This window comes from Mchenga conophoros, linkage group LG11 (assembly GCF_057382185.1).
Source record: "Mchenga conophoros isolate Kocher_MC1m ecotype Shallow Benthic linkage group LG11, M_conophoros_male_GT1.1, whole genome shotgun sequence".
NCBI classification, from domain to species: domain Eukaryota; kingdom Metazoa; phylum Chordata; class Actinopteri; order Cichliformes; family Cichlidae; genus Mchenga; species Mchenga conophoros.
The window spans coordinates 26011226-26037059 of NC_140536.1; the positions used below are offsets into that span (position 1 = coordinate 26011226).

The window sequence follows — 25834 nt, forward strand, 5'->3', positions numbered from 1 at the left end:
TAGCGCCTTGCTGAATCTATGCCACAAAGAATTAAGACAGATCTAAAGGAAAGCACTGTGTGCCAAATGAAGGGGTAGGTAAGTGTATTGTGTAATGTTTATTTTAAATGTACGTTTTTTTTATGTCATATTTAACATCTCTCTCACTCTCATACCTATATCTATTTTTTTTTTGGGGGGGGGGGGGGGGGGTTAACAGTATTAAAAAGATGAATAAATGTCAAATTGACTGCTCTAGCATTTTTTTTATTTTTTATTTTAACACAGAAACAAACTGTAACTGAAACTTGTTATTCAGGCATAATATTTGTGTAAAAGCTTTCCATATAGGTGATGGGGTTGATTTTCAGGAACTGGCCTTGGCTCCTTAGTTCCAGTGAAGGGAACTCTTAATACTTCAGCATACCAAGACATTTTGGACAGTTTCATGCTCTAAACTTTGTGGGAACAATTTAAGGATGGTCCCTTGCTATTCCAACATGACTGCGCACCAGTGCACAAAGCGAGGTCCATGGATGAGCGAGCTTGGTGTGGAAGAACTTGACTGGCCTGACTGACCTCATGGCATTCATCTTTGGGATGAATCAGAGCAGAGACTGCGAGCCAGGCCTTCTCGTCCAACATCAGTGTCCGACTTCGCAAATGTGCTTCAGGAAAAACGGCCAAAAATTTGGATAAACACGTTCCTAAACCTTGTGGAAAGCCTTCCCAGAATAGCGGAAGCAGTTATAGCTTCACAAGGTGGGGTGAAATCATGTCAAACCCTATCGATTAAGAATGAGATGCCACATTAAGTCCATGAGCATGTGAAGGCAGATGAGTGAATACAAAAGAGGGAAAAAACAAAATCACAGAAAAGTAAACCCAAACAGCACAGTGTAAAAGTTTAATATGACGACGAGTCCATCTGCTTACTCGGATAAAATCCTAACTCAAGTAATGATAGTAATACCCTGTCATATTCATCTAATACGTCAAATATTTATCAAATCATGTTTTCAGCATCACGTGCTTGTCATAAATATGTTGCCATCAACTGTCAACTGTAAAAACATAACCTCGTATATACAAAACAAATATACACATATATAAGGTGAATAACATCTCGTGTTACATGAACTCAATCTGTTCACAATATTCAAGTGAAACCACAACATTACAAAGATTGACTCAAGTAAGGCAGTGTTTTAAACAGTCCTGGAAACTGGGTGCTCTTATCCTAGTCACCATCATCGTGATATCCAGGACAGCGGTTTGATCAATGAGACAGTGAGGTCGGGCTGGACATTTCTCCAAACTGTGACTCTGCCAACGCCGACATCTCCGGGTCGATCTGAGAAAAGAATGTCCGTGATTTGGACTACCAGCATTTTAACATACCCACAGTTAAACGTCCACAGGCAGCATCTGATCAGGAAAGAGCTTTACTCACCTGTGGCTCTTTATCCTTTTCTTGACGAGGAATTCGATGCCTCTTTTTCTTTGTCCCAGCCACATGATGTGATGCTGCAGATGGAGTGGAACCGGAAACACCGTTGAGCTTTTCATCCTCCGCTGCAGCAGCCGGCTCCAAATGGGCTCCAGATTCATCCTGAAACAAAGGCAAGGGGAAAAACAAAATAGTATTCATAACTATCTCTGTAGGACCTTTCAAAGTTTAGCAAGCAAAAGCAGAAGAACTAATACAAACAGAAAGCTGAAGGAAAACCCTGCCTACTGCCCTGGCCTGAAACTACCAACATCAGGAAAGGTTTCACAGAATGAGGGAGCCACAGGTTATTTTCCCATACACTTCTATACAGTAAGTCTTTTTGGACCCAGAGAAGTTGCGCTTTGGTATCCATTAAAAAGAAGGTTTAAGGCACTAACGCAGGGGTAGGGAACTCCAGGCCTCGGGAGTCAGTGTCCTGCAGGTTTTAGATCTCACCCTGGGTCAACACACCTGAATCAAATGATTAGTACCAGGCCTGTGGAGAACTTCGGTTGTATCCCAATTCAGGGTCTGCAGCCTTAAAGGCCGCATTTTAAGGCCAATTGCGTCACAGCGATGCGACGAAGACTGTTCCAATTCAAAGGCTGCTCAAAATGCGTCCCTCAAATGCGTCCTTCATTTCACTGAATTTTAAGGATGTGGTGGTGTAGACTTCGTGGCCCAAAATATCCCAGAATGCATAGCGCGGCGGTGGGTGTGGATAATTTTGCTGGGAAAAAAAAAAAAAAAAAAAACGGCAGAAGAGGAGCGGCCGGAGAGTAAACTTTTAAAAGTAAGTACTGAATATGATGTCACTTATTTATGTGCGAATGTTTAATAACGAAGAACATTAAAACATTACTGTTGGCCACATGTCGGCAAAGTTATGTGACATTAGTGACATTTGTACTAACTTGGTTTTAAAGCCTTTACTTAATATATGCCGTTCAATAGCTGACCTTAATCTTATAGAGAATGTGATGATTTTATGGATATTTAAATTAAGCACTGAGACAAATTTAGTAATGCCAACATATTAAAAGAACAATATGTGTCTCTCATATATATAACACAGTTATATATACAGTGTCAAAGAAACCTGTCTTTGAGTGAAGATTTAAGGTGACAGGAAATATAAATAATATAAATAAATGCAGCTTGAATCTTTACTGAAGCTCAGTATTTGAAACAGAGTTCATTCACTGCTGTAATAACTAATAATGATTGAAATTATAACTTTAATATTGGCCATATTATATTTACATTACCAAAGTGAGATGACTTTAGTCTCATGAACAACATGAGCTAATTGTTATTTACTAGCTAATCTTAAATGACTGTTCAGTACAGAAGTGAAGCCCAATAATCATGATTTCACAGTCAGCCTCAGATACTTATCAAATCAAAGCTCATGTAGAAACAAACAAATGAACAAAACCTTTTCTCCTTCATTTCTGTCAAATAATGCTGTATGAAATGTTTACAGCTGTTAGTGTCATGGTTGCTAGGCAACCTGGGCAGTACGACGGAGGCTAGACCGTCCCATTTCACAAGCCTGTCACTTCGGCCTTAGCGGTCTTTGAGTATGCGGCCCTTGTGGACCGTTAAGGCTGCGTACTTTAAGACTGCAGACCCTGAATTGGGATACAGCCTTCAGGATATTTTGAGGAGGTAATTTAGCCATTTAAATCAGCTGTGTTGGATCAAGGACACATCTAAAACTTGCAGGACACCGGCTCTCGAGGCCTGGAGTTCCCTAACCCTGCACTAATGCGTTGGCTTCACTTTTCATACGCAGAAGCTACTTCCATCTTTTATATTGTCTTTGATATCCACCCATGTTTGGTAATCCTTACCTCAAGCAGTATAGTGAGCTGAGCGTTTCTGTAGTCATCCCCGTGAGCATCTAAGGTCTTCATGAGGAATCTGTGAGAGTTAACACAACCCACAGATGAGCCATAAAGTGAGCAACTTCTCAGAAAACATACAAAATCTTCAGTTATTATAATGACAGTTTGTACCTCCTTTCTTTCTTCAGACGTCGAGTAATTCTTTGCACTTGGTGAAGGCGACCCAGGATCTTCTGATTTACCTGAACAAAGTGCATGTGTTGGATCAATGATGAACTGATATATCAGAATATTAAAGCAGCAGGAGAATATTCAGAAACCTTATTGAAATAATTGCAGTTGAATCAGAAGTCAGGCCTGTGCGATGTAAGGTCGCACAAACCATTTACTAGATACTAGAATTTAAACTTGATACAGATACTCAGGAAAACACTGAATACTCAATACTATGTTCGAAGCTACTACTATTACTAGTAAAAAAAAGAAGAAATAATTAAAAAAAAAAAAAAAGAAGGCATTATTTCTGAAGATTAAAACAATAAAAAAACAATAACATCAATGAGAGCAGTTTTTTTTATATTATATAAAAAAACCAAACAAACAATATTTTAGGTTGTGTGAGTCACTGCTGTGCTTCTCATGACTTTCACTGCTGATCAAATAGATTCATTAATGTTTCTGTCAGCCGTTTTGGTCTAGCTGCCGATACACTTCCCTCTGACTCAATCTGGCACTTAACAACACAATGTAACACTTTTTAGATAAAAGTAATGTGTTACTTTTAAATGAACACCCTCCATTAACATCACATGTTATGGGCAGGACTGGTACGGTTTGCTGCCTAGCCCTAACAAAGTTTTATTATTAGCCATAGTCACTACCTTAATAATAACTTAACAGATAGATAGATAATGTGGCTATTAGATAATAATATAACAGTAATGTACCAGCCAGGTTAATGTTTATCATAACATTTTAATACTTCAGTGTTGTTGAAACTGGAGTTCTACTGACACCTCAAAGTGTTGTTTAGCTGCTAGTGAGGGGAGGGCTGTGTACCTGCGTGTGTTTGCAGCACTGCTGTGTGAAGCTTTGTTTCAGTGGTGTTGATCTGGTCATTTTTATTATTCACGTATCATTTTTTTTTTTACCATAACACACACCTGTTCAATTTCTTTACATTTCCTGCTCAGAGCCACATATTTCCTTTTGTCAAGAGCTCTTTTTTCTTCATCTTCTTGTGTTGTGCTCTCAAGCAGCTCGGTGCCTCCTGGACCCAGCTCCACCTAAACAAATACAAAAGCAGGATTCTGTTTTGTATCTGGCATCACATTGTTTGTTCTCACAAGAAAACACTTTTACCTGTTCAATGTTTCAAAGCAAAACCCAAGTCAAGCAGAAAGTCATCTTATTATAGCCACATTATTCAGCAAGAGCTAGGAAATAAAAACTGCTATGCAGTGTATAATGAATTAGAAAGATTAATCTCCAATACATGTAAATGTGGGTAGCACATGGGAGTGTAACCATGTGCTTTGAGCCAAACTCCCCATATTCTAAAAATTCTAATGGGAAAGGAGAGGGGGCAATGATGTGTAAAGTAGCAGCTATTCAGTGACATTTTCATGCATGAGATCTGTGTCACAGAGGATCGAAGTTCATAGGGAGAAGGTCAGCTCTCTGAGTACTAATGTAGTCTCATTTCTAAGGGAAAAGATGGAGAAAACTAAAAAAGCTAAACTCCTGAACCAAAAAAGAAGACAGAAAAAAATGGAGTAAATGTCTGTGAAGGATGAGTGTCTTGTTTAAACAAATATAATGGCTGGTGTTTCTTCATTTAAAGGTTTTTAAGACCAGCATTACTATTATATTATATAAATTCTGCATCAGTGTACTGATTCATATCTGCTGGCAACATTGGAGACTTGGTTAAATGAGCTGTGAATTTGTATTAATTGGCAAACTAACTAAGTGTTACCATGTGTGCTAACATGACAAGCACCTTTATAAAGATCAATAAAATTACCTCTCCCGGTCCCAGCTCCACACCACCAGGCTCCAGTTCTGCTTCCAGGATGTGACCTCCAAATAAAGGAGGCAGAGCCAAGCCAGAAAAATCCTCCATCATCTGGAGGGAAAGAAGTTTCTCTGTTAATGTAAACAGCCTGTGCAGCGGTTATGAGTCATTCATCAAGAAGAAATACTAGCAAATACACTGGGCAAATAGGATTCAACGGCCTCACTGCCTAGCGCCAGCAATGGTGTTTTAACCAACCACTCAGTTTGTATGTGAAGCAAAGTGGCTGAAATTGACCCACGTGGACAGCAGCTGTCCTCTGACTTTATAGCGGAAATACCTGCAGCAAAGGAGGTGCTCAGGATTTACTCCGCTACACTTATCTTAAAGATTTAGTTGCACATTATTTGCCGATATAAACTTATAACACAAAATTTAAATCTACTATTTTACTGCGCGATGCTGAGATCTGGATAGTAATTACAGTAACTCAACAGCTGTTTGTGAGTCAGTAAAAGCCTGATATAGTGGTCGGGGTTCCCAGTGGAGTAAAAACGGCTGAAAAGTTCAAAACAAGAATTTCCCATGTTTTAGACTTCTGATGTCACCACGCCTGATTATTGTTTAGTACTAAAACAATCCATTAGTCTAATAGTACTTACATTTGTTAGTCTCGAAACGATGTTTTTAACGTGTGTTTAAAGCGACACTTCGACCAGTGTCATCATCAACCTGAGCACAAGCTGCGTGCAGTGTCGTTTTCTCTGTTTAGCTTTAGCTAAGGCCGTTTAATAGCATGATAGCTGACTTAAATCAATCCCGAAGCTTCCAGGGATCCTCTGTTTCCCTCTCTGTTTTCGTGCGGCGGGCGCAGGAATTATACGTCATTTTTAGCAGTCACTACATTTCCCATGAGAACTCGCTCGGTGGAAACTACACCAGACAATATGGCGGGTATGTGTATATTTTGTCATCTTTTTGACTTCTAATCAGTGAAATTCGGTTTACTTGGACCCTCGGATAGTACAGATAAACACCTTATATATTTAAAATTACTCTAACCGGATCTTAGAAATACTTTAGTTCTGATGTATTCGTTCGAAAAATGTGACCTTGGATGTGTTGCTAACATTAACTAGCATTGGTTAACCGTACGTAGCCTGTCACTCGGTGCGGTTTTTAACCTGCCCGTGGGTTTCTGTCTGCAGGAATCGGAGCTTTCCTGAGGAATGCGTGGAACAAGGAGCCGGTTATCATGGCTTCTTGTGGAATTGGACTGGTTGGTAAGTCGCCAACCTGTTAGAAATCTGTGAGAGTGGTGCAGCGAGAGAGAAAGAGAGAGAGAGAGAGAGAGAGCATAGCTTTAAATAACATACAATGGCAGTTCTGCAACGCCGATGAATGACAGTGTGGCAACATGAAATATTAATCAGAAGATTGCTAGCTATACGTCTCACAATAATCCGCTTTCGTAGACTTACATCAGCGTAGCTGTCTTGTGTTCAGTTTAATTGAACTGAGTATACGATTTATATGTCCAGCATGGAAAGACCGAATAAAGAAAACAAATAAGCACGTTATAGTCTTTGTGTGTCAAGTCCTTTTATTTATATTGCACGTGTTAAAACAACAGTAGTTGACCAAAGTGCTTTAAAGGCACAGTCACTTGTAATCCAGGTCTCAAGAACCCAATTAAAATCCACGAGTCACCTCACACTTGACAAAAGGCAATTTAAAGTAGATAGAGCTTCGATCTTTTAGAGCTGATTTAAAACAGTTTATTGTCGAACAGCTTCTTATGTGGGGTAGCAGACTATTCCAGAGCCAGGGGGGGCAAACACAGCAAAAACCCAATCACTTTTAATTTTTATGAAAGAAGTTGTTGTGATGATGACCTCAGTGACCTGGAGTTAAAAGATCTGTAATATATTGTGGAGGTAATCTATGGATTAAAACAGGACTGATATTCTGCCTTTTCTTTGTACAAGTTAAGAGTCGAGCGGCTGCATTTTGAACCACCTGCAAACGAGAGAGAGAGTGGCATCGAGCGATCCTACATTGCTTGTATAGAGGTGGCACGATGGTGTACTTCACCAGCGAGCCTTGCTGTGTTCCAGCGTCCTCTCACAGTTGAAACTTTTATGCATGTTGGTGGTTTGAAACTGGCCGTGGATGTGGGGCAGCTATTAGGGGTGGGGGGAAAATCGATACTGTGTAGTATCGTGATATTTTGTTTGCTAATAATGTATCGATACAGGGACAGCAGAAATCGATATTTTGTTACAAAAAAGGTTTTTGTGCTCTGACTTCAGAGCATGTTGATCCTTTTTCTGAGCAAGAATCCTGACATTCCTTCACTGTCCAAATGTGTTTAACTTTTTTTTGGCAGCAATAAACATGACAGTTTACTTATTTTAAATTAAGACATGTTTTATTTTAATTAAGTTTAAAACTTTTTTATTTAATGTAAAATTATATTTTGTTTTCATTTACTTTCAAATCTGTCAGTTGCTGAATGGGCTGCATAGTTTTCATAAATTGCATAGTTCAGAATAGCTATAATTGTACCAGATGGTTGCACTCAGTTAATTTGGACTAGACTGTAATACAAACCGTTCAGTTTGTCAACAATAAAACTGAAATGAGAGAAAGACTGAGTGCGAGACTTTGATATTAGATAAAATGAATATTGATAAAGTTTACCTTTATGTACAGAATCTGAATATCGCAAAATATTTTTAAAAAATTGCAATAATATCGTATCGTGCGTTAAGTATTGTGATAATATCGTATCGTGAGTTGTATGGTGATTCCCACCTCTAGCAGCTATATGCTTAAAGTTTATGGAATACAGTGCTATTTGGATAACATGTAACTTGTAGATTGAAGTGCTTTGTGTGGTAAGTAGGTGTAGAAAAGTTCGATATAAATACATTATTTAACAACACAATACAGAATTTACTGAATTTTTGTGGCCAATATCAAATTAGGTTATAATCAGAAAATAACAATGTCATTGCCCATGAACTTTCCAGCAGTGTATTTAAGAAATTATTTGGCAGCTTGACTCTAAAATCTCGGCTAACTTGGCATCACCATCTGCCCGCCTGTTATGTTACTCTGCTTCATGTACTGCAGACAGTTGGCTTTGGTTACTCGTGTTATTCAACGACCAGCGATTTGAGGCGTCTTTGCTGATTCCACAGTAGTAGATATGTGGATGTTTGAGTCATGGAGGAATTTGTTGTGAAAACTAACATGAAATCACTTCTTCTGCATTATTATTTCGTTTCAAACTGGAGAAAATTAGTAAGCTAAAGAATCTAAACAAAGCAATTCAATGAGGGAGGAGTGTGTATACAGTTTCTTAATTAAACTTGTCCAAAATGCCGGACAAGTTAACATCAAACGGTTTTTGGTCAGAGGGCTCCAAAATCTTTTGGTCTGAATTTTCATAAATCAGCATTTTAAATGAGTAACTTTATATTGACACTTAAAGCCATGCCAGTCAGAGTCGTTGCTATCTGTGTTTATTATGTTTCTGTATGACTGTGCACCTTGTGCAATGATTCAATTATTCTCAATTGACCTATAGAGGCACAGTGAACTGTGAGTGTAATGCCATATGTGTTCAAATGTCTTTTCTCAGGTGCCATTCTTCCGTTCATCAGCCCACTTACAAAATATACAGCAATGTTGAACGCAGCTGTGCCGTACAACTACCCAGGTAAACACTGGCGATCTTTATGTCACAGCAGGTTCGAGTGTAATTGAAAGCTGACGTTTCAGCATCCTAAAACTCCTACCTTATTTTCTCTTCACAGTTCCCGTGCGAGATGATGGAAACATGCCCGACATTCCAGCTCATCCACGTGAACCAAAAGGAAGAAACTTGGATTGGATCAAAAATCTATAACTTCAGATTTTCTCATGTTAATATCTGTCTAAATAGTTGCCTCCAATGTCTGTGTCCAACAATAAAGATTCTATTTAATTCTACTTTTGTTTCATCTGTATTATTTCAGTGCATTTAGGTTAATGATGTGCAAACTATAGCAACAGTGTCTAATTGGTTCTGTTGAATTAATTAATAACAAAGCCTGTAATCAGTAACAGCATTAATAAGTATTTTGCTGTGAAATCGAAGCAGAGTTGATCAGTCACAGTTTAAGTTGCTTTAAGTTTGATCTACACCTTTACCTCTCAAACATACATACATGTGAAACAGTTTTTTTCTCAGTTAAAAGTTACTCAGGGTTAAGATTTTTGTTTTGAAACTAAGCTTCAACACAGTTCTGATCCTTCAGAGGTGGCTTAGTTTAAAAATAAGAAGCTGTAATCAGATTAAGGCTGGTATAAAAAATTCTTTTCATACCAGCTTTAATTCTGCTCGCACCCCTCATGGATGGATACCCCCTGTTTTTTGTTTTTTGTTTTTTTGTTTTTTTTTAGTGAAAACATGAAGTAGGTTGTAAAATATCTTTCAATATCTCTTATTTCTTCTCACCTGTACAAAGTTTGAATATACTAAATAACAATATAACTGTGTGTTCTCTGCAGAAATCTCAGTTTTTCAAATCATGCAAAAGCTTGTTTCATCGACCTTTTATTTCACATGTAAGCATTAGTAGTCCAGATAAAGTCTGTTCCTCTGAAATATTCATAGTAGTGTTATATTCAGTAGTGTCTGAATAGATGCATTGTTTTCTGCAGATAAAGTGTATAAATAAATGTGTCTAATGTCGAACAACATTTCAATTCTAACAGAAGTGTTCTGAACTTGTGTTTGAGTTGTGATGGGACAGCTCTCGCCTACATTGTTCAGCTTTGATTTAAAGTGCAGGGGAACTACTAACCACTTCATTAGGTACACTGTGCTTGTGCCAGGTTGGATCCCCTTTTGCTTTCTTTCAGAGCTTTTGTGGCACAGTTTCAACAAGTTGCTGGAAATATTCCTCAGAAAACCTCACAGTTTCTATCATGGCCAGATAATATTCTTCAAATACCATATTGTCTAACTTGTGGTGGGCCTGTGCATACTGTAACCTTATTTTCCTCACAGGAGTGGCACCCAGTGTGGTCTTCTGCTGCCGTAGCTTCTAGGTTTGATGTCTTGTGGATACAGAGATGCTCTTCTACATACCTCAGTTGTAGTGGTTATTTGAGTTATTGTTGCCTGACTATCAGCTTAAAGGAGTCTGGCCATTTTCACAGTCATGCCACATTCAAAGTCCCTTAAATCATCTTTTTTCCCCATTCGGATGTTCGGTTTGAACTTCAGGAGGTCCTTTTGATCATGTCTGCGTTCCTAAATGTATTTAGTTGCTGACATGTGATTGGCTGATGAGATATTTGCACTAACAAGCACCTGAACAGGTGTACCATAAGTGGCAATGAGTGTAGGTTTGAAACTTAAATAACGTTATCTGTTCATTTTACATTATTTACATTTTTTAATGAGTTTAATCTCACATGCAATTCTTTCAGAACTCTCCTCCTTGCTTTAAATGTATTTGTGACTAAATAATTTGCTTTTTAAAGGTTAAATTCAACTTGAATTAGTGACATTGTGTATCCAAACTCTGTACCAATTGTATCTCATTCTGTGTAAGTCACTCTGAGCTGAAGACTGAATTTCTCTACCAGCGGCTGTGCACTTTCCAGATGTTTGCTCTGTATTACCACAAAGCCCAAATGTTCTACCAAAGTGAAATTTTTACAAAGAAATCATAAATTCACACAATTTCTGGCACTATTTACATGCATTAAAAGCATTTTGCTGTCATCTTTATTAATGAAGCAACACTACACAAAGTGAGTACAATATATGCTGATAGATATTTTTTTCTACAAGCTTTTCAGGTGATATTATGAATCTAAAAGGTGCTAAAACATCAAAGTAACTTGAGGCAGTTAAACCAGGAACATAAACTGCTTCAGTTTGCACAGATTTCACTTTGTTAGAGGCAACAAAGAGGACAGAGCTACAAAAAAATTACTTTGGATGTCTGTAGATTACCATGAACACTTGCTCAGACGTTGGTCAACTTCCTGTATACTTTCTTCATCACTTTCACGGATACAGTTTCTCAGTAAAAACCTAATCATCATCTGTCTTAGCATCCATACATCACTTTAAGATTCTGCTTAGTCTGACTGATGGACGTACAACTACAATTAAGCAGCCTAGCTCGTGAATAGCTTTGGGACTGAAAAGAAATCAAGAAGACATCAAATCCAAAGACTAAGCATGCAAATCTCTCACTCTTAAGACTTTGAACCCTCCACGACATCCTACTTTCAAACAAAACACTTCTTTCGGTGATACCACTATCCAAACATTCAACTACCAACTTTTACAGTTTGTGTCTGTGAAGTTTACGAGTTTTCTTTGTGTTGTCAGCGATGCTCTGTATTTAAAAAGAGGACAATTTTGATGATTTCACTCAGCGAGTGGATGGATCAACTCTAGATAATCAAATTTCAAGCAGAAAGCAATTTTTTAAGTCATCTACTCGCAACTGCTAACATGTAACTTTACAGCAGGAGAATGAATGGTGTTAAGTGGCACAACAGGATGTATCTGACAGACTTGTGCCTTCAAACAACATCGCTCATGTTCAGAAACTAAAACATGACATAAACATAAGTCATTGTGCCAGTTTCATTAATGTCAAGTAGCTTACCCAGACAATCACTGTGTTAAAATAAAATGAAAAAACAAAAAAAAACACACACACACACACTTTTAATACTTTTAAATGCTCACCTTCACCAGCACCAAGAAAATGCACCAGATCTGGCAGCTTTTCTAAAAAATATAATACTGTAATAGAGAAGGAGCCTGTCCTCTTCCCATAACACTTCATCATAGTCAATGTGCACAACCTGCTATTAGGATCCAGTCCCTAAATCAGTTGAACACAGAAAACATCTCTGAATATGCACAAAAATAACCAAAAAGGAAGAAAAAAACCTTTTTAAAACAGTAAAAGAAACAACTGTATCTGTCATAATTCAAACTAAAGCATGTTAGTTATTCAGGACAAGCCGGACACAGTGTGACAAACATGAAGCTAAACATCTAAACATCTAGTTTTTATATTAAAGCCAACACTTCACTAAAGCAGTTTCTCACATGTTACAATTGTCTCTTCTCCCCCAGCAACCTACAAATCCAGTCGGCTGTACTCATATTTATAACAGCCTTTATACTTGAAACACACAGAATATTACATTTAAAAGTAGAACATTAACATTAGCCAGTGTGCTTCTTTCCAGGAATCAACCTGAGGTGCGATGTACTGATGAACCACAGAGATACACTGCTGCTGCTGCGGTGGGAATAAAAAGCTCACTCGATGATGGGAGCTGAGCGATCGTTGGTGACGGTCTTTCGGAGTCGGACATGTGAAAATGGATTGGGCCTGAAAGAAGGAAGCGATAAATACGTAACTTAAACTGGTGATTACATGGGCATGTGAAGAATTTAGGATTATACTTTTCTAAGTTAGACATGCTGTGATAGCAGCTCTACAGAGACATTGACACTGCAGGACTCAGTGCTCACTTCTGACTTGTTCATGCCTGCTATGGTTATTATTATGTTTTGGGCAGCTGATACTATTTTTTATGTGTCCACCATCAGATTGGACTCGTCACAGTCTTGCACTGATGCAAGTGCAAAAACAAACACAATATGAAAAAAATTTGATGTGCCAACCAAACATAAACAACCAGAATTAGGTGCACAAGTCGGAATTTATTCAGAGGTAGTTTATAGACTGTGTAGTATTTTCAGTGAATGGGCGATGACAAGTAAAAATGCTCAATTTCCTTTGATTAGCATCTGTAAGTTACCTGGTCGGTGAGGGAGGTGGGGAGGCCAACTCTGAGGTGATCTGTAAGTCAGTAGAGATGCGCGTCGGTATTTGTACTGAATTATTAGAAAGCAGAAGTATCTGCTACTTTAATAGTCAGGGTCAACTGTGAGGACGCCCTCACTCTAACCCTTGAGCTCCTCCCACAGGTTTCGTGTTTCTGACCTTGTTGCTGTCGGCCATGCTGTAGGGGCGCGGGCGGAAGGTGCTGACCCTCTGGGGAGGAAGGGAGCGTTCCTCCTCCGACTCAGGGGTGAGGGCTGGGAGACCCGGAGACCCTAGTTTGTCAAGTTGCCCGGTACTGGTGCTGTTAGCTCTAGATAAGAAGAGCGAGCTACAGGGAAGGTCACAGACAGAGAGGAAGGAATACACAGTGGAAAAAAGATAAAGGAGACACAATGAGAGTAGGCAAATGTTGGTTTTTGTGTGAATCTATCAACAACTTTGTTGCTGTTGGAAAAAAGAGTAAGTTGAGAGAGGGTGGTGGGGATACTGAAGGCAGACAGGATGATTATGATGGCATGAAATGTGTATTTAGTGACTGAGAATACATGGATGGGAAAGTGGAGAGAGTCATAAAGGATTCAGCCTGAAAATGACTCCATCAAGTGTGAATCACCCAAAAAAAACTATGGAAGCATCATCACTAATGTCAGAGCTGTTAGCCTTCAGACCAACAGATTTCAGCAGTTGTTATTTGTTCACTTACCTCTCGAGAAGATCCATCTTGGTATGATGTGGCTGAGTGTAAGAGAAAGGAAACCAGCCTTTCCTGTGAAAAAACATTTCACCGGTTGAATCAATAAAGTTGACATTTAAAGACGCAAGAAATGTCAGAGACTGTGTGAAGAAAACTTAGTAAAGTAAGGGCATAATTTGGTACCAGAGAGAAGTTTTCTTTAATGTAGTATCGAAAAAGGAGCATGACGTTACTGGGAGCGATGTTGTAGAAAAGGCCACAGAAGACAGGACTGTTCATTTGCTCCGTTATTGAATGTCCTTTTAGTCACATTTACAATGTAGGCATGTGTAAAAATATTACTGTATAAGTATTCTATAAGAAAAAAGCAACGTTGTTTTCATTTGCCTTTTTATTCAAGTTAACAACAAAGCGAGATTAACATTTTCGTGAGCTATGTTGAGCGTAAAGTGAGAGTTTTCTGTGTCTTCAAAGGGGCTCTCATTTCACCTGATGAAATCACCATGGTAACTTATTTCTACAGTAAAGTTATAGCAGTGCAAATGGGAGCATGCATGCATTCATTTGGTGATGCAGAAATGTTGCTGTACTTTATTCTAATCTACTGCCAAGTCTCCTTTATACTGCTAGAATTGCACCTACTAGAACACAGAACCCAAAGTAAGGACACCCATTTAAATTATTTGCACTTTAATCTCATTGGGATCTTCCTGGCTAAGTAAAGGTTTATATATATCATAAGTTACCATTACATAAAGGAGACATGTAAATCGCTTTAGTTTGTCAGAGATCAAAAACCTCTTTTTCAACTTTTAATTAGTATAAACGTATCCATTTTAAGGTGTTAACTCATGTTAGAAATGAACAACAGCAATGAGACCGCACTGTGTAGTAAAATAATTAACTCGAATTAAAATGTTTATTTTACCGACTGTGCAATAAATCCCAGGATTAACATTTTTTTGCAACATTAATTTTTTGTCCTATTTGCAACAGTGTTGCATTAAACTCTTATATTTTTTCGTTTTTTTATAGATTATATCACCATTTTATCATCATCAGCTGATACCGACTGGAGTAGGGGGCGCTCATAGGGATCATTTTGTGAGAATGTGAGCACACTCAGAGCCTGAAGCAGAAGGCCTAACTCAAGATAAAAGACTGATAACCACCTGTTATCTACATCTGGTAAATTAGGTTTTGTCAAGCCAGCTAACCTATAACACTTTCCTCTTTGATTTTATTGCTACCGTAAAACTCTGTTCATTATATTTCTCGTTCTACATGAAATTGATTCTTTGTTTTAAATGCTAAATATACATTTTTAACATCAAAGAATCCAATGGTGCCAGCACTTGCATGCAACGATGGGCACTAGGGCTGGCAGAGCCTGTGTGGTCATTGGTTGCTTAATTAACCCATTTAGTTTTTTTCAACCACCGAAAGGTTTGGTCATTTCCAAATTTAGCAGCTCTAATTCTGATTGGGAGACTAAATGAACAAAGTAAACATGGTGTGCTTGCTTTGTTTTATTTACAGAAACACAAGCTACCAGCTGGAGACAGTTTATAAATCCTTGTCTGACCTTATTTAATGCAGTCTTATTTTTTTATTTTGAGCACAATAGTGACATTAAATGTTTTAAGGCCCCCTCAAAATATGAATCAGGATGAAAATATGGATAAACCATACCGTCCCGTTCGTTCATTTTGACCGTAGTGCCACCCATCTCTGGGCTCAGAGATGAGCAGAGCGATATTGTCACCAGGCAGGAAGTGCAGTAAGCATGCTCCTCCCACTGTGGTTCCTCCACTGCCATCTGATGTTCCAGGTGTGTGAGAAAACATGGCTTCCACACGTGTAGGTCCAGATAAAGGCATCATCCTGGGAAGACTCGAGCCTAGGTGGAGGAATAAAATAAGAAATGAGGAGTAAGTGTCGGGGAAGAAGACATCCAAAAAAACAGCAGGTGAGCCAGATCATATCTCACCCTGAAAGCCTCCCAGCCTCATTTCACTGACAGGTCTCCTTGGCAGTGGAAGTGTTGCAGTGGCGCTCATCTCTGAGGTCTTCAGCAGCCACGGATTATGTGACGTAGATAAAGTGCTGCTCCCTCCTGGTTCCACTTGCTGGTGCAGCAGCTGCACTGGAGTCATGGCCCTAGAGAGTGGAGCGCTGTGGGGCAGAGGAGGGCTGTGAGGTGCACTGTGGGGGATGGGGAGGGTCATGCCCTGCGAGGAGCTACTGGCCGGGGAGATCTGGCTGAGCGACATCACGGTGGAGGGGATGAGGCTCGGGGACAGGTTAGATGTGTTTGCGGCGAGGAGAAGCGAGGTCTGCTGGGCTGAGCTACTGGATGTGGTGGTGGGAGTAGATGGAGCCGGGCTGGCGCTGCCACTGGTGCTGCTGTCAGGGAGCGGGCTGGCTGAAGCACTGACAGGTGTGCTGCTGTGCTGAGGAGATGCTCCCTGCGATGAACCTCCAGCAGCTCCTCCGGTGGAGGGAGCAGAGAGGAATGTCTGGGTAGAGCCCTTAGGAGGACAGGTGTCACTCTGGGTGGAGGAGGGGAGCGAGCGCTGTTGCTGGGAGCGACTAGAGTCTCCGTTTAACAGAGGAGGGACTTCTTGAACAGAGAGCCTCTGAAAATCAAGAACAGATCACAGTAACTACCAGACAATACAGGCCATTGTTAAAATTCTGATGTCCTGAATGACTTATTAAACTGTGAGCTGCCAAATATCCTAAGCTCTTCAACTTAGTTTGTAAGTGATGACAAACAAAACCCGATGCAGCACCATGCAGGATGTTTCAATCCCTCACAGTGACTTCTTTTAATTTGTCTTTTTCAAAATTAGCTTAAAAAATGTTAGCACCAAAATCCCTTGAGTTAAGTTGAGAGGAATGATCACATGATTGTCGTGCAGACCCCCACAGATTCACAGAGAAACTTTTTCCATTACAAGTGAAAAACTGGATTCTTCTGGGTCCAAAAGGAAGAGTTAAATCTGCTCTTTGTAATGTTCAGAGAAAAAAAGGATGAGGACAGAAGCCTCTACATACGCAGAGGTGCTGATAACAGTTTCTCTGTAGCTGATACCGCTGCTGTTTGATGATGTCTGAGGCAACTCTAAAAACCTTCTGGGTGTTCAGAAGCAGAATGAGTCCATCGTCCCATCATCAGTAGTCACATCATCACAAACACCAGTGACACAGTTTAACAGTGTAACCAGTGGTTTGCAGCGTGTTATAAACCCTCTGGACTTCCATTTGTGAAGGCTCGATTGCTGACAATGACGGGCCCATCTCCTTGAGAGTGTTATTGACTTAGCTAAAGTTGTAAAAGGCTTTTTCCTATTGTCCAGAAACTTACAGACCTAAGTGTAATGAGCTAACAAAGAAGATCCTCACAACAAAACCTTACATGTCTAATATTATAAGGGCAGAGGATGATTTTTAGCCACAGTAAGGTCTGCATAAACTGGGTTGTTGGGCGTGACTTTGGATTTAACACACACTTGTACTAAAACATGATCTGACCTGCTCGGGCTGAGCGGTGCCAAGCTTGGTGTGACGAAGGACCTCAGCTATCCCAGCAGCCGCTGGGCTTTGAGGCGCAGTGTGGCGCAGCAGGTTCAGAGCACGCTCCGGGAGCTTTGTTGGCTGAGAGCACGACTGCTGCCAAGATGACAGTTTCTGGGATAAAAGCTCTCTCACCTGGATTACATTCAACAGCAGAAAAACAAAGGATAAGACATTTATAACACTAATCTTACTGCATTTATTTTTACTGCAAACTAATCTCTTTATCAACTCTTGCCTTTCAGCTTCTTCAGAAACGAGATATACAGTTTCATCATCAAATCATTTCTGGAACAACGCGCCTGCTCAGTTAACAAGACTGAGCACCAGTACATGTTCTTGGATCTGGTGAATATTTGCAGCATGATTTGTTGTTTATTTCAATGACAGAAATTATCTGCTGACTTAAGATGTATAGCAGCGAGAAAGAAGCTCTATCACACTGATCAAACACACACACGGCTGTCAGGAGTAAATTGTTAGTTTTCACTGGATTCGATGAAAGGAAACATTCACAAACTTAACACGTGCGAGCTTATCACCTTGGAGTGGTAGTTAATGAGCAGTTTGGTGACACAGCACTGTCTGTCCACCAGGAAGCAGTAGCGTCTCCTCTCCTCGGTGAGAGCGGACTTGTAACCTGAGGCCACCAGCGTGTCCAGCTCGCCTTGGCGACGGCTCATCAGCTCCACGAACTGAAGGAAAAGCCCAAAATTTCAAACCTGCAAAGCTGAACATTCGTTAATGCACGCGCACACCTGCATTTATCGTTGCTCACACGGCGCTCAAAGATAATGTGACCTTTAATACACTGTGTAAAGATGAGAATAACAAAGAGCCCGAAGGAGTACCTTACATCACATCCTGTCTGTTGCCCAGTGATAACAAAATGCAAGTGATAAAACAGCCTCCTTGGCTCAGTGACCTTTCCTTCTTATGTATTTTTGGTCTTTCATTTTCGTAATTCTCCAAATCTGCTGACCCTCTTATATCACTGATATTTTCTTTCCTTCCTGCTTGTTTTTCTGACAAATCAGCTGAACCAGATTGTTCTTTAATCTTATTCACGCTGGCCTAGTTGTCACACAAATGCACACACAGCTCTCCTTTTTAATCTGCTGTAATGCTGACTGAGATGTTTAGAGGAAGGATTTCTGAAATGAAAGAGGCCAAAGTGTTTTTCGTGCTCTTTTTTTAACATTACTGAAGATGATGAGATGTTAAACCTCTGTTACCTGCATCTCTCTGTCACCGTATTTGTTGGGGTGACGGCTGCCTTGGCTCTTCCTGCGGAGTTTCTTCAGCTGGGACTGACAGCGCTCGATTGACTCGGTTTTCGACCGTCGCTCGCTCTGATACTTTTTGAGGGTGGCCTGAGAGGAAAGTCAAGGATTTGATCAAAATTGCATTTTATATTTAAGTAGAGATTTAACAAAACCCATTCATTCATTTTACTTTATTTTATCAAGATTTCTGGCATCTTTGTTGCAACATGTAACGTTTTCTTTCTTTACTTTCTATGTCAATCAAAGGCAAATAAAGAATAAAATCCCACATATCTTAAAAGTAGAATAAATGCACTTTAGTTAATTACCTAAGTTAGTCACTTTTAATAGTAATATAATGTATACTGTAGTCGGTGTGTGGACTTACCGTGAGGTATTTGATGTCCAGCTCCAGCTTCTGCTCCAACTGGGCGAGCAGCTCAGAGTGAAACAGCTTTAACTGTTAGTGACATAAGTAAATGAGTCTTGTCAAACATTTAAAGTTCACTGATATATCAGAATGTCTGTCACATTTCCCTGCAGTGGAGAGCTCGCGACTGATACCCTCTGAATCAGAGAGCAACTTTAATATATTTAATAAAGCCACAGAACAAGTTTAATCTTCATCATTAAATTACAGACCCTCAAAGTATATGGGTTTCTAATTTTTTTATTCATGTTATTTTTACCTGCATTTTTCATCCCTTATAACTCCATATGTTCATGAAAGGGACACTTTTGAAAAACCACCAACACCCATGACAAAAGCCAAAATCTTGGTTTTAGACATTGAGTTTTTATATCTTTTATATCTAACTTATCCTAGTTTCCTGTAGAGCAGGTATCCCAAACGCCTTTGATATTGTGGGCCGGACCAGTGCAACTCCCCTTTCTGTCAGTGTAAAAGAAGTTTGATTACACACTTAATCCCTGAAATACATTAAGCAAAGAAAAAAAGTACGATTTCAACAGAGAGTCTAAGATTCATTTATATATGATAAAGAAATGCTGCTGTAGTAACAAAAAAAGGTCAGCATGACTCTTTAAGAGCAAAATGTGCAGAATACAATGTGCACTTTTTTTTTTTAAACTGCTGACTTTTCTGTTACTTAAATGTTTATTTACTACTTATTTTCTTCTGGGTAGCATGAATGGCCATGAGGGAGGTCTTTATCAGTACGAAAAGCTGTAACAAAATACAATTAAAAGTCTAAAATCTGTGTCTGATCCTTCTGATCTTTCAAAGCTGTCCAAAGCCGTTGGAGACTTTGCCGGGCTGACTTTGTTCCCCGGACCTTATGTTTGACACCCCTGTGTACAGCAACAAGCACTCATGCCCTGGATGTTTTCATCTGCTTTTTAAAAAAAAAATACTTTTTTTTTTTTAGATCTTTTACTATAGAAAGGTTTCATGGGTCATATAAAATATGAGTGAGGTGACTGGTCAAAAAACACATTTATTTACCTACATTTTAATACCAGGCTCGTCTTTTTTTTGTCTGTGTACATATTTAGTAATATAGTCATGATTTAATATTTTCCAATAGCTCACACCTTTGACATGGAGAAACAAAACCGTTGTTCACGTGATACCTTGGACCAGGGGTGGGCAATTAATTTTCCCCAGGGGCCACATGAGGAAATTTGACTGTTGTGGAGGGCTGCACCAATTAGCTGAACTCAAGCTTAATATTAGCTTTATCTGTTTATAAGCTTACTGCACACACCAGGGCCTGGATCACATATGGCTCTTGCATGGCTTCATTAAGTATAATAAAGTTCTTTTACATTAAAAAAATCAGCTGATTCTCAGAGGATCTTTCTCAGATATGATTCTGTTCATACGGACAAACCTGGCAGCAGATTTATTAAAGCAAAGCCTGCCAAGAATGAGATTTTAGACAAGCTGTTTTTTTCACTTTCTGGACCCTTATTTATGTTTGATTCACTTCAAACACACAATTTTTAAAAGCTTGTTATAAATGAAACACTTGCCTATCAAGGCATCATTATTTGAGCATGCTGATGGCCTCTTACCACATCTTCCAGCTGCACCTGAATCTGTCTGTGGACCTCGGCCATCTGAAACAGGGTGTCTCCTGTGAGGAGCAGCACAGCAGTGAAAGCAACATGTTACTTAAACAGAAAAACACTTTGCTGGATTTATTTGTGTCACCTTTACCCTCTGCAGCAGTATCCATGCGCTTATAATAGCCCCTCACAGTATAAACATGTATAAATATGCACAACAACCCCAACAAAGCAGAGAAATGTGCTGAAAGTCGCTGCTTCTGATTCACAGTGGCGGTCAGCTGTGAGTGCTTCCGTCGGTCACACAGTGCTGTAGTATGCGGTGGCTGGCATCTCGCCCTCCGACACTCCTGCCTGCCTCCCCCGCTGCTTTCAGCATTACAATGAGATCATGTGGTGTTGTTAATCTCCCAACAATGGCTCTACTCTCTCCCCGTCCCTCTGTTCTCTGCCTTTCTCTCTCTTTACATTTCCTCATCCCCTCTTGTCTTCATCTCCTCTCTGACCAGCACATGTGGTCGACTCACAGACTATTTCCCACTTCTCACCAGCTGCCACATTAACTCTATGAATTCTATTAGCTCTAAAGCCAATTCAATTCAAACCCTTGCCTCTCTGCCACTCTACGCCCACTCACCGAGCTCCTTGGAGCCTTGGCTGTCGCTCGCCAGCTCTCCGAGTTTCACAAGAGCATCGAAGTATCCTTTGGCAGCTATGGTCACTCCTGAGGAAGTGAAAAAATGATTACATATGGAGCTGCGAGGATAAATCAAAGTTCAGCAGGACCTGAGTCACTGTGTCCTCACCAACCTGTCAGAGCTTTCTCATAGTGTTTCCCCATGGTCACAAAGTTCTTCAGACTGGGGTTGAAATGGTCCAGAATCCCCTGTTGGCAACAGTGCATGTAAATTCATAAAGTGCTTCCACATTTCTGATTATCACACAGTGTGTGTGGAGTCACTATTAGGATGAGCCGGACAGACATGGGATTTTTACCTTGTAGACATTTTCAGTCATCTTGTTGACCTCTTCGGTTCGAGACATCTTTTTCTTCTCTTGTGTGTCCGCTTTCGCCGTGTGTGATCGTGGTGTGATTTTGACCCGCTGCTCACGCCTCTAAGCTTCACACAAGATCCCGATATCCTAAAAAAAAAAAAGCAGATAAAGATAAATACACTTATATTTCATCACAATCGCAAACAAAACCAGGAGCTTTTACCTTTACCTGCAAAGGGGAGACGTTAAAGACTTTTGTCTGATTATGCCAAACCAGTATTTACTTCTTTTCTTTGTCCTAATTGATACTAAGCTTAAGATATTTGGGTTTGGGGGCTGATAATTAGAGAAAAATGTTAATTTAAAGACTCCACACTAGCTTATTTTCACATAGAAATCAGTGGTTAGCTTCAGATGCATTCACACTACTGGAAACACAGTGCCTGGTTTTTGGTGGATGAGCAGCCTGTGAGGGTGCAGGACGCTGCACTCCTGCTGTTCAGACCCTCTTTGCAGTTAAAGTCTGGCAGGTTAAAGACCATAAAAGTTCAGGCCTGAAGTGCAAATCCAGGTCAGCTCGTTTTCCTTACACAGATTTTAATGCCTCCATAAAATCTTGAATTCCTGTGTCATGTTTAGTTAAGCTCACATTCTTCATTCTGATTTTTCAGTTAAAAGACATAAAGTTAAAGAACTTTTACTTTTAAAAAGGCTTGAAAATGAACAACAACACATCCACATTGTGTTCCCCCATGTTTACTAGAATATTCAGGCTTTTTCATAACTGAGCAGCCCGACTTTATAGGCAAACCACTCAGAGATGGACCTGTACCGATGTTTGGCCTGTACCTACATTTAACAGACAAAGAATACAGCAGTAACTTTTTAAGTCTTTAAGTTCTTCATCACACCAAATTAGAGCATCTGGCCAGTGCAAAATTGATGTGACACAAAAGATAAACTTCAGCCACTGACATCAGTAAAGGTCAACTTATTTCCAGATAGGCTGATTGTATTCTAAAAAGCTGATATAAGCCGATACCCATCGAATTAAATGGTGAACTCACTGAAGCCAATAAGTGTTATTATACGAGATTTGGAGAAGCTCCAGAACATGAAGCATAAAATCCCAAAACTTCACAGTAAAGGGAAGTCTTGTATTTAAGCGTTTGGTGCTATTTGGACTAAAAGTGTGTGATTTAAGTGAGCAAGCAGACTTTTAAGGCCACTGTACCACGGCAACAAGCGTGGAGGATCATCTTGGGTTTCATCTGAGGGAAGCGGTGTTATTTCCACATGGGTCCCGCCTGTGCTCCAGCTGCCAGTTTCTACATTATCGCTTCACAGCATTACAGCCCAAATATTTCTCCTAGATTTGCACTCAGGACCAGTTACAGCAGTTCAGATAAGAACAATGGGCTCCTCCAGTCTGAGTCACAGGTGTCAGAGCTCTGAACAAACACGCGACAACAGTGTTTCCTTGGCAGAGAGGAGCACTAACGGAGGGGGGATTTCTCAGGGGGCTCAAAAGATTTCCAGTCTGGATTTGGTGGCAAAAGACTCACTCCACTTCTTTTTTCCTATGCAGCCCCTCTTTGTTTTCACGATGTGATTACAGAGAAAACGTTGACCCAGATCAACTAATAGTGTATGACACAAAGAAAACATATCCAGGCTCTTGCTCATTAGGGCCACCCGGGTGTAGTCTGTAATTTCACAGGCTAGTTGGGGGGTGGTGGTGATAGTGTGTTGTTGTGCAGGAGAAAGACAGAGAGATGGGAACTTGCTTTCTTTTGCCTTTTCTAATTTAGTTTGCACATTCTTCTTCAGAAGCATTTCATGTGCATGTTGTAGCATGGTGAGTTTTAGTTCCAACAAATAAAGTGCTGTTTGTCTCAGGATGCAACAGGAAAAGTCTGCAGGTGGTTGGGGAACTGATACAGAAGGTGCATTCATGTGGTTTAGCCTCTTTAAATTCCTTTGGACGCAAACACTTAAAGCAGCAAATAAATAAATAAAGCGGTGTAGTCAATCACCATCAGTTTCCCTGAAGTCATTAATAAAAGGAAAAAAACAACTTATTTTAAAATTTGGTGGGTTTAGGACAAAATTGAGCATTAAGAAGTTTTGATTGGTATTTTATAACATTTTATAGTTACAAACCTCATGTCATCACCAAAACTTCAGGAATGAACTCAGTTTAGTTTGTTTTTAGGGTGAAACGCTGGAAGACGGTCATGCATTTATGCCCTGAGATTTCTCTTAAGAGCAGTTAATGCCGCAGCTTAAGCGGCACTCCATACTCCAGTGCCACATTAACCTTTTTCTTCCACACCATCTCCTCTCATTTCAACAGCCACATCAAAGGCAGGAGCCTTTTGAATCAGTAAAGCACAGGCACATTCCCATAATTGCAAAGAGAAATTTATACAAACTGTGTTTAAACTACAAATTTGAACAAATCGGTTGCACAGTGGAGTTCCCCCCCCCCCCCCCCCCCTCCCAAAGTTTAACAAAAGCACTTTGTTGCCAGTACCAGTAACAGTAACAGCTACCTGTTGATCTCTCAGCTTCATCTGTGTAACAGTAACAAATAATTCAGCTACTTAAATTAAAAAAAAGTTACATACCTTTTCTGGGCTCATTGTTGGAAACGATAAAGGCTTCCTCCGCGTCTTTGAGTGTTTAATGAACAGTTTTACACCCCCTCTTTTCTTCCTATTAGGCTACTTTCCCTCTCCGTTAGTTAGTGGGGGGTTGTTTCATCCAGCAGAGCACTAAATCTCAGCTCCCCTCCACCCCTTTTCACATGCCCCTCTCTCTTGTTGCCTCCCTGTCTCTCTCTCTCTCTCTCTCTCTCTCACACACACACACACAGTTTCCCACTCTCCCCTCTCTGCCTCCCTTTACTCCCAGGAATCAGGGTCAGATATTCAGTGCCGTTCAGTACCTTTCCTCATTACTGAGCCGATTACAGACATGCCTTCACGCACGCAAAAACCGTCCAGAAACCCACCGCCAGTACACCCAGCTCCCTGCCGTTGGAAACCAGAGTCAGCCTCCCATTCTGTATCAGCCTCTCTCTGTCTCACTCTCTCACTGGGGAAGAATAACAATGAGCTAACGGGACCTCGGCTGAATAGCAGCAGGAGGAGAATAATGACTTGAACTTTTTGAGCCAAAGACAGAGCAGCACAGGCAGGCCCTATCACCGGCCTGCATGCACCCGGCCCATCACACATTCCTGCTCCCCATTCTCAGAGGGAGGAAGAGAAGAGGAGGAGGAGGCCCGGCATGGACACAGCAGGCCTTTCATTTACTGCAACAAACTGAACAAAAGCTTAAGGGTTAATATAAGAAGTGAAAGTGCTGCATAGCATTTAAAAAATGGTGTAAGAGAGTTTAAGGTGAGTGACTTCTGCAGAGAAGTAAAATCTTACAGTACAGCACTTACAGAGGACTTTAAAAATAATGGGCCCCAATAAAACCCATCAGACACTGCTAAAAGAAATCTGACGTGTTTGTAATGTAATGCTTTTCATGCATTTTTTACAAATTCTTCTCATTTAATTTACTTAGTGTAAATGTTATTTTCTGACATAATTGTGATAAATTAATACGCTGTTCAAATAAACAAAGGGAACACAAAATCAGAAACTATGGTGAATCCGTTTCACCTGCTTTGGTTCAAATCCAACTGATAACAATCGAACTGGAGAAGCGACAACAAGACAACAAAAACTGTCGCTGGTGTCCATGTCACTGCTGGTAGGGTGAGTCAGTACCTGCAGACTGTTCAGGTTGGACAGGTAAGCCAGCTCCTGCAGCATTGCGCATCCGTAAGTTTTCCCGTGTCCCTCTGCACACTCTCAAGAATAAGGATGAGATACAAGAAGATGTTGCTTGAGTAGAGCTGGACATGGCCGTAGAAGGGCGTTAAACCAGCAGCAGGAGTGAGTGGAGGAACAGAGCCCTACAAAGTGACCTCCAGCTACATACTTTCACAGGGTTCTGTTAAAAACAGACTCCATGACGGGACCTGTGC

General features: G+C 40.2%; 3 protein-coding genes across 4 annotated transcripts; 1 reads left to right on the forward strand and 2 right to left on the reverse strand.

Annotated features, from left to right (window-relative positions):
• Window positions 1-872: 872 nt before the first annotated feature.
• Window positions 873-6632, reverse strand: tfpt (TCF3 (E2A) fusion partner). 2 transcript variants are annotated; one of them, XM_085291935.1, is made up of 7 exons: window positions 6494-6632; window positions 5348-5449; window positions 4485-4607; window positions 3493-3563; window positions 3328-3397; window positions 1433-1591; window positions 873-1333 (listed from the first exon to the last, which is right to left on the reverse strand). In XM_085291935.1, the coding sequence occupies exons 2-7, from the start codon at window positions 5447-5449 to the stop codon at window positions 1259-1261; spliced, it is 600 nt and encodes a 199-aa protein (XP_085148061.1). In that variant the 5' UTR covers window positions 6494-6632; the 3' UTR covers window positions 873-1258. The 2 variants fall into 2 exon arrangements, with proteins under 2 accessions (XP_085148061.1, XP_085148060.1); XM_085291934.1 differs by lacking the exon at window positions 6494-6632 and adding an exon at window positions 6001-6135.
• On the forward strand, window positions 6173-9337 carry ndufa3 (NADH:ubiquinone oxidoreductase subunit A3). Its single transcript, XM_085291936.1, has 4 exons — window positions 6173-6292; window positions 6547-6621; window positions 8988-9065; window positions 9163-9337. Exons 1-4 carry the CDS (start codon window positions 6250-6252, stop codon window positions 9252-9254), a joined length of 288 nt encoding a protein of 95 aa, XP_085148062.1. The 5' UTR covers window positions 6173-6249; the 3' UTR covers window positions 9255-9337.
• A 1752-nt stretch (window positions 9338-11089) lies between these two features.
• Window positions 11090-24877, reverse strand: LOC146564273 (BAR/IMD domain-containing adapter protein 2). The gene is made up of 15 exons (XM_085291937.1): window positions 24420-24877; window positions 21790-21936; window positions 21604-21679; window positions 21431-21517; window positions 20800-20861; window positions 19151-19222; window positions 18733-18870; window positions 18040-18192; window positions 17456-17632; window positions 15909-16557; window positions 15611-15818; window positions 13928-13990; window positions 13384-13552; window positions 13199-13239; window positions 11090-12765 (listed from the first exon to the last, which is right to left on the reverse strand). Exons 2-15 carry the CDS (start codon window positions 21835-21837, stop codon window positions 12693-12695), a joined length of 2016 nt encoding a protein of 671 aa, XP_085148063.1. The 5' UTR covers window positions 21838-21936; window positions 24420-24877; the 3' UTR covers window positions 11090-12692.
• Window positions 24878-25834: the final 957 nt, after the last annotated feature.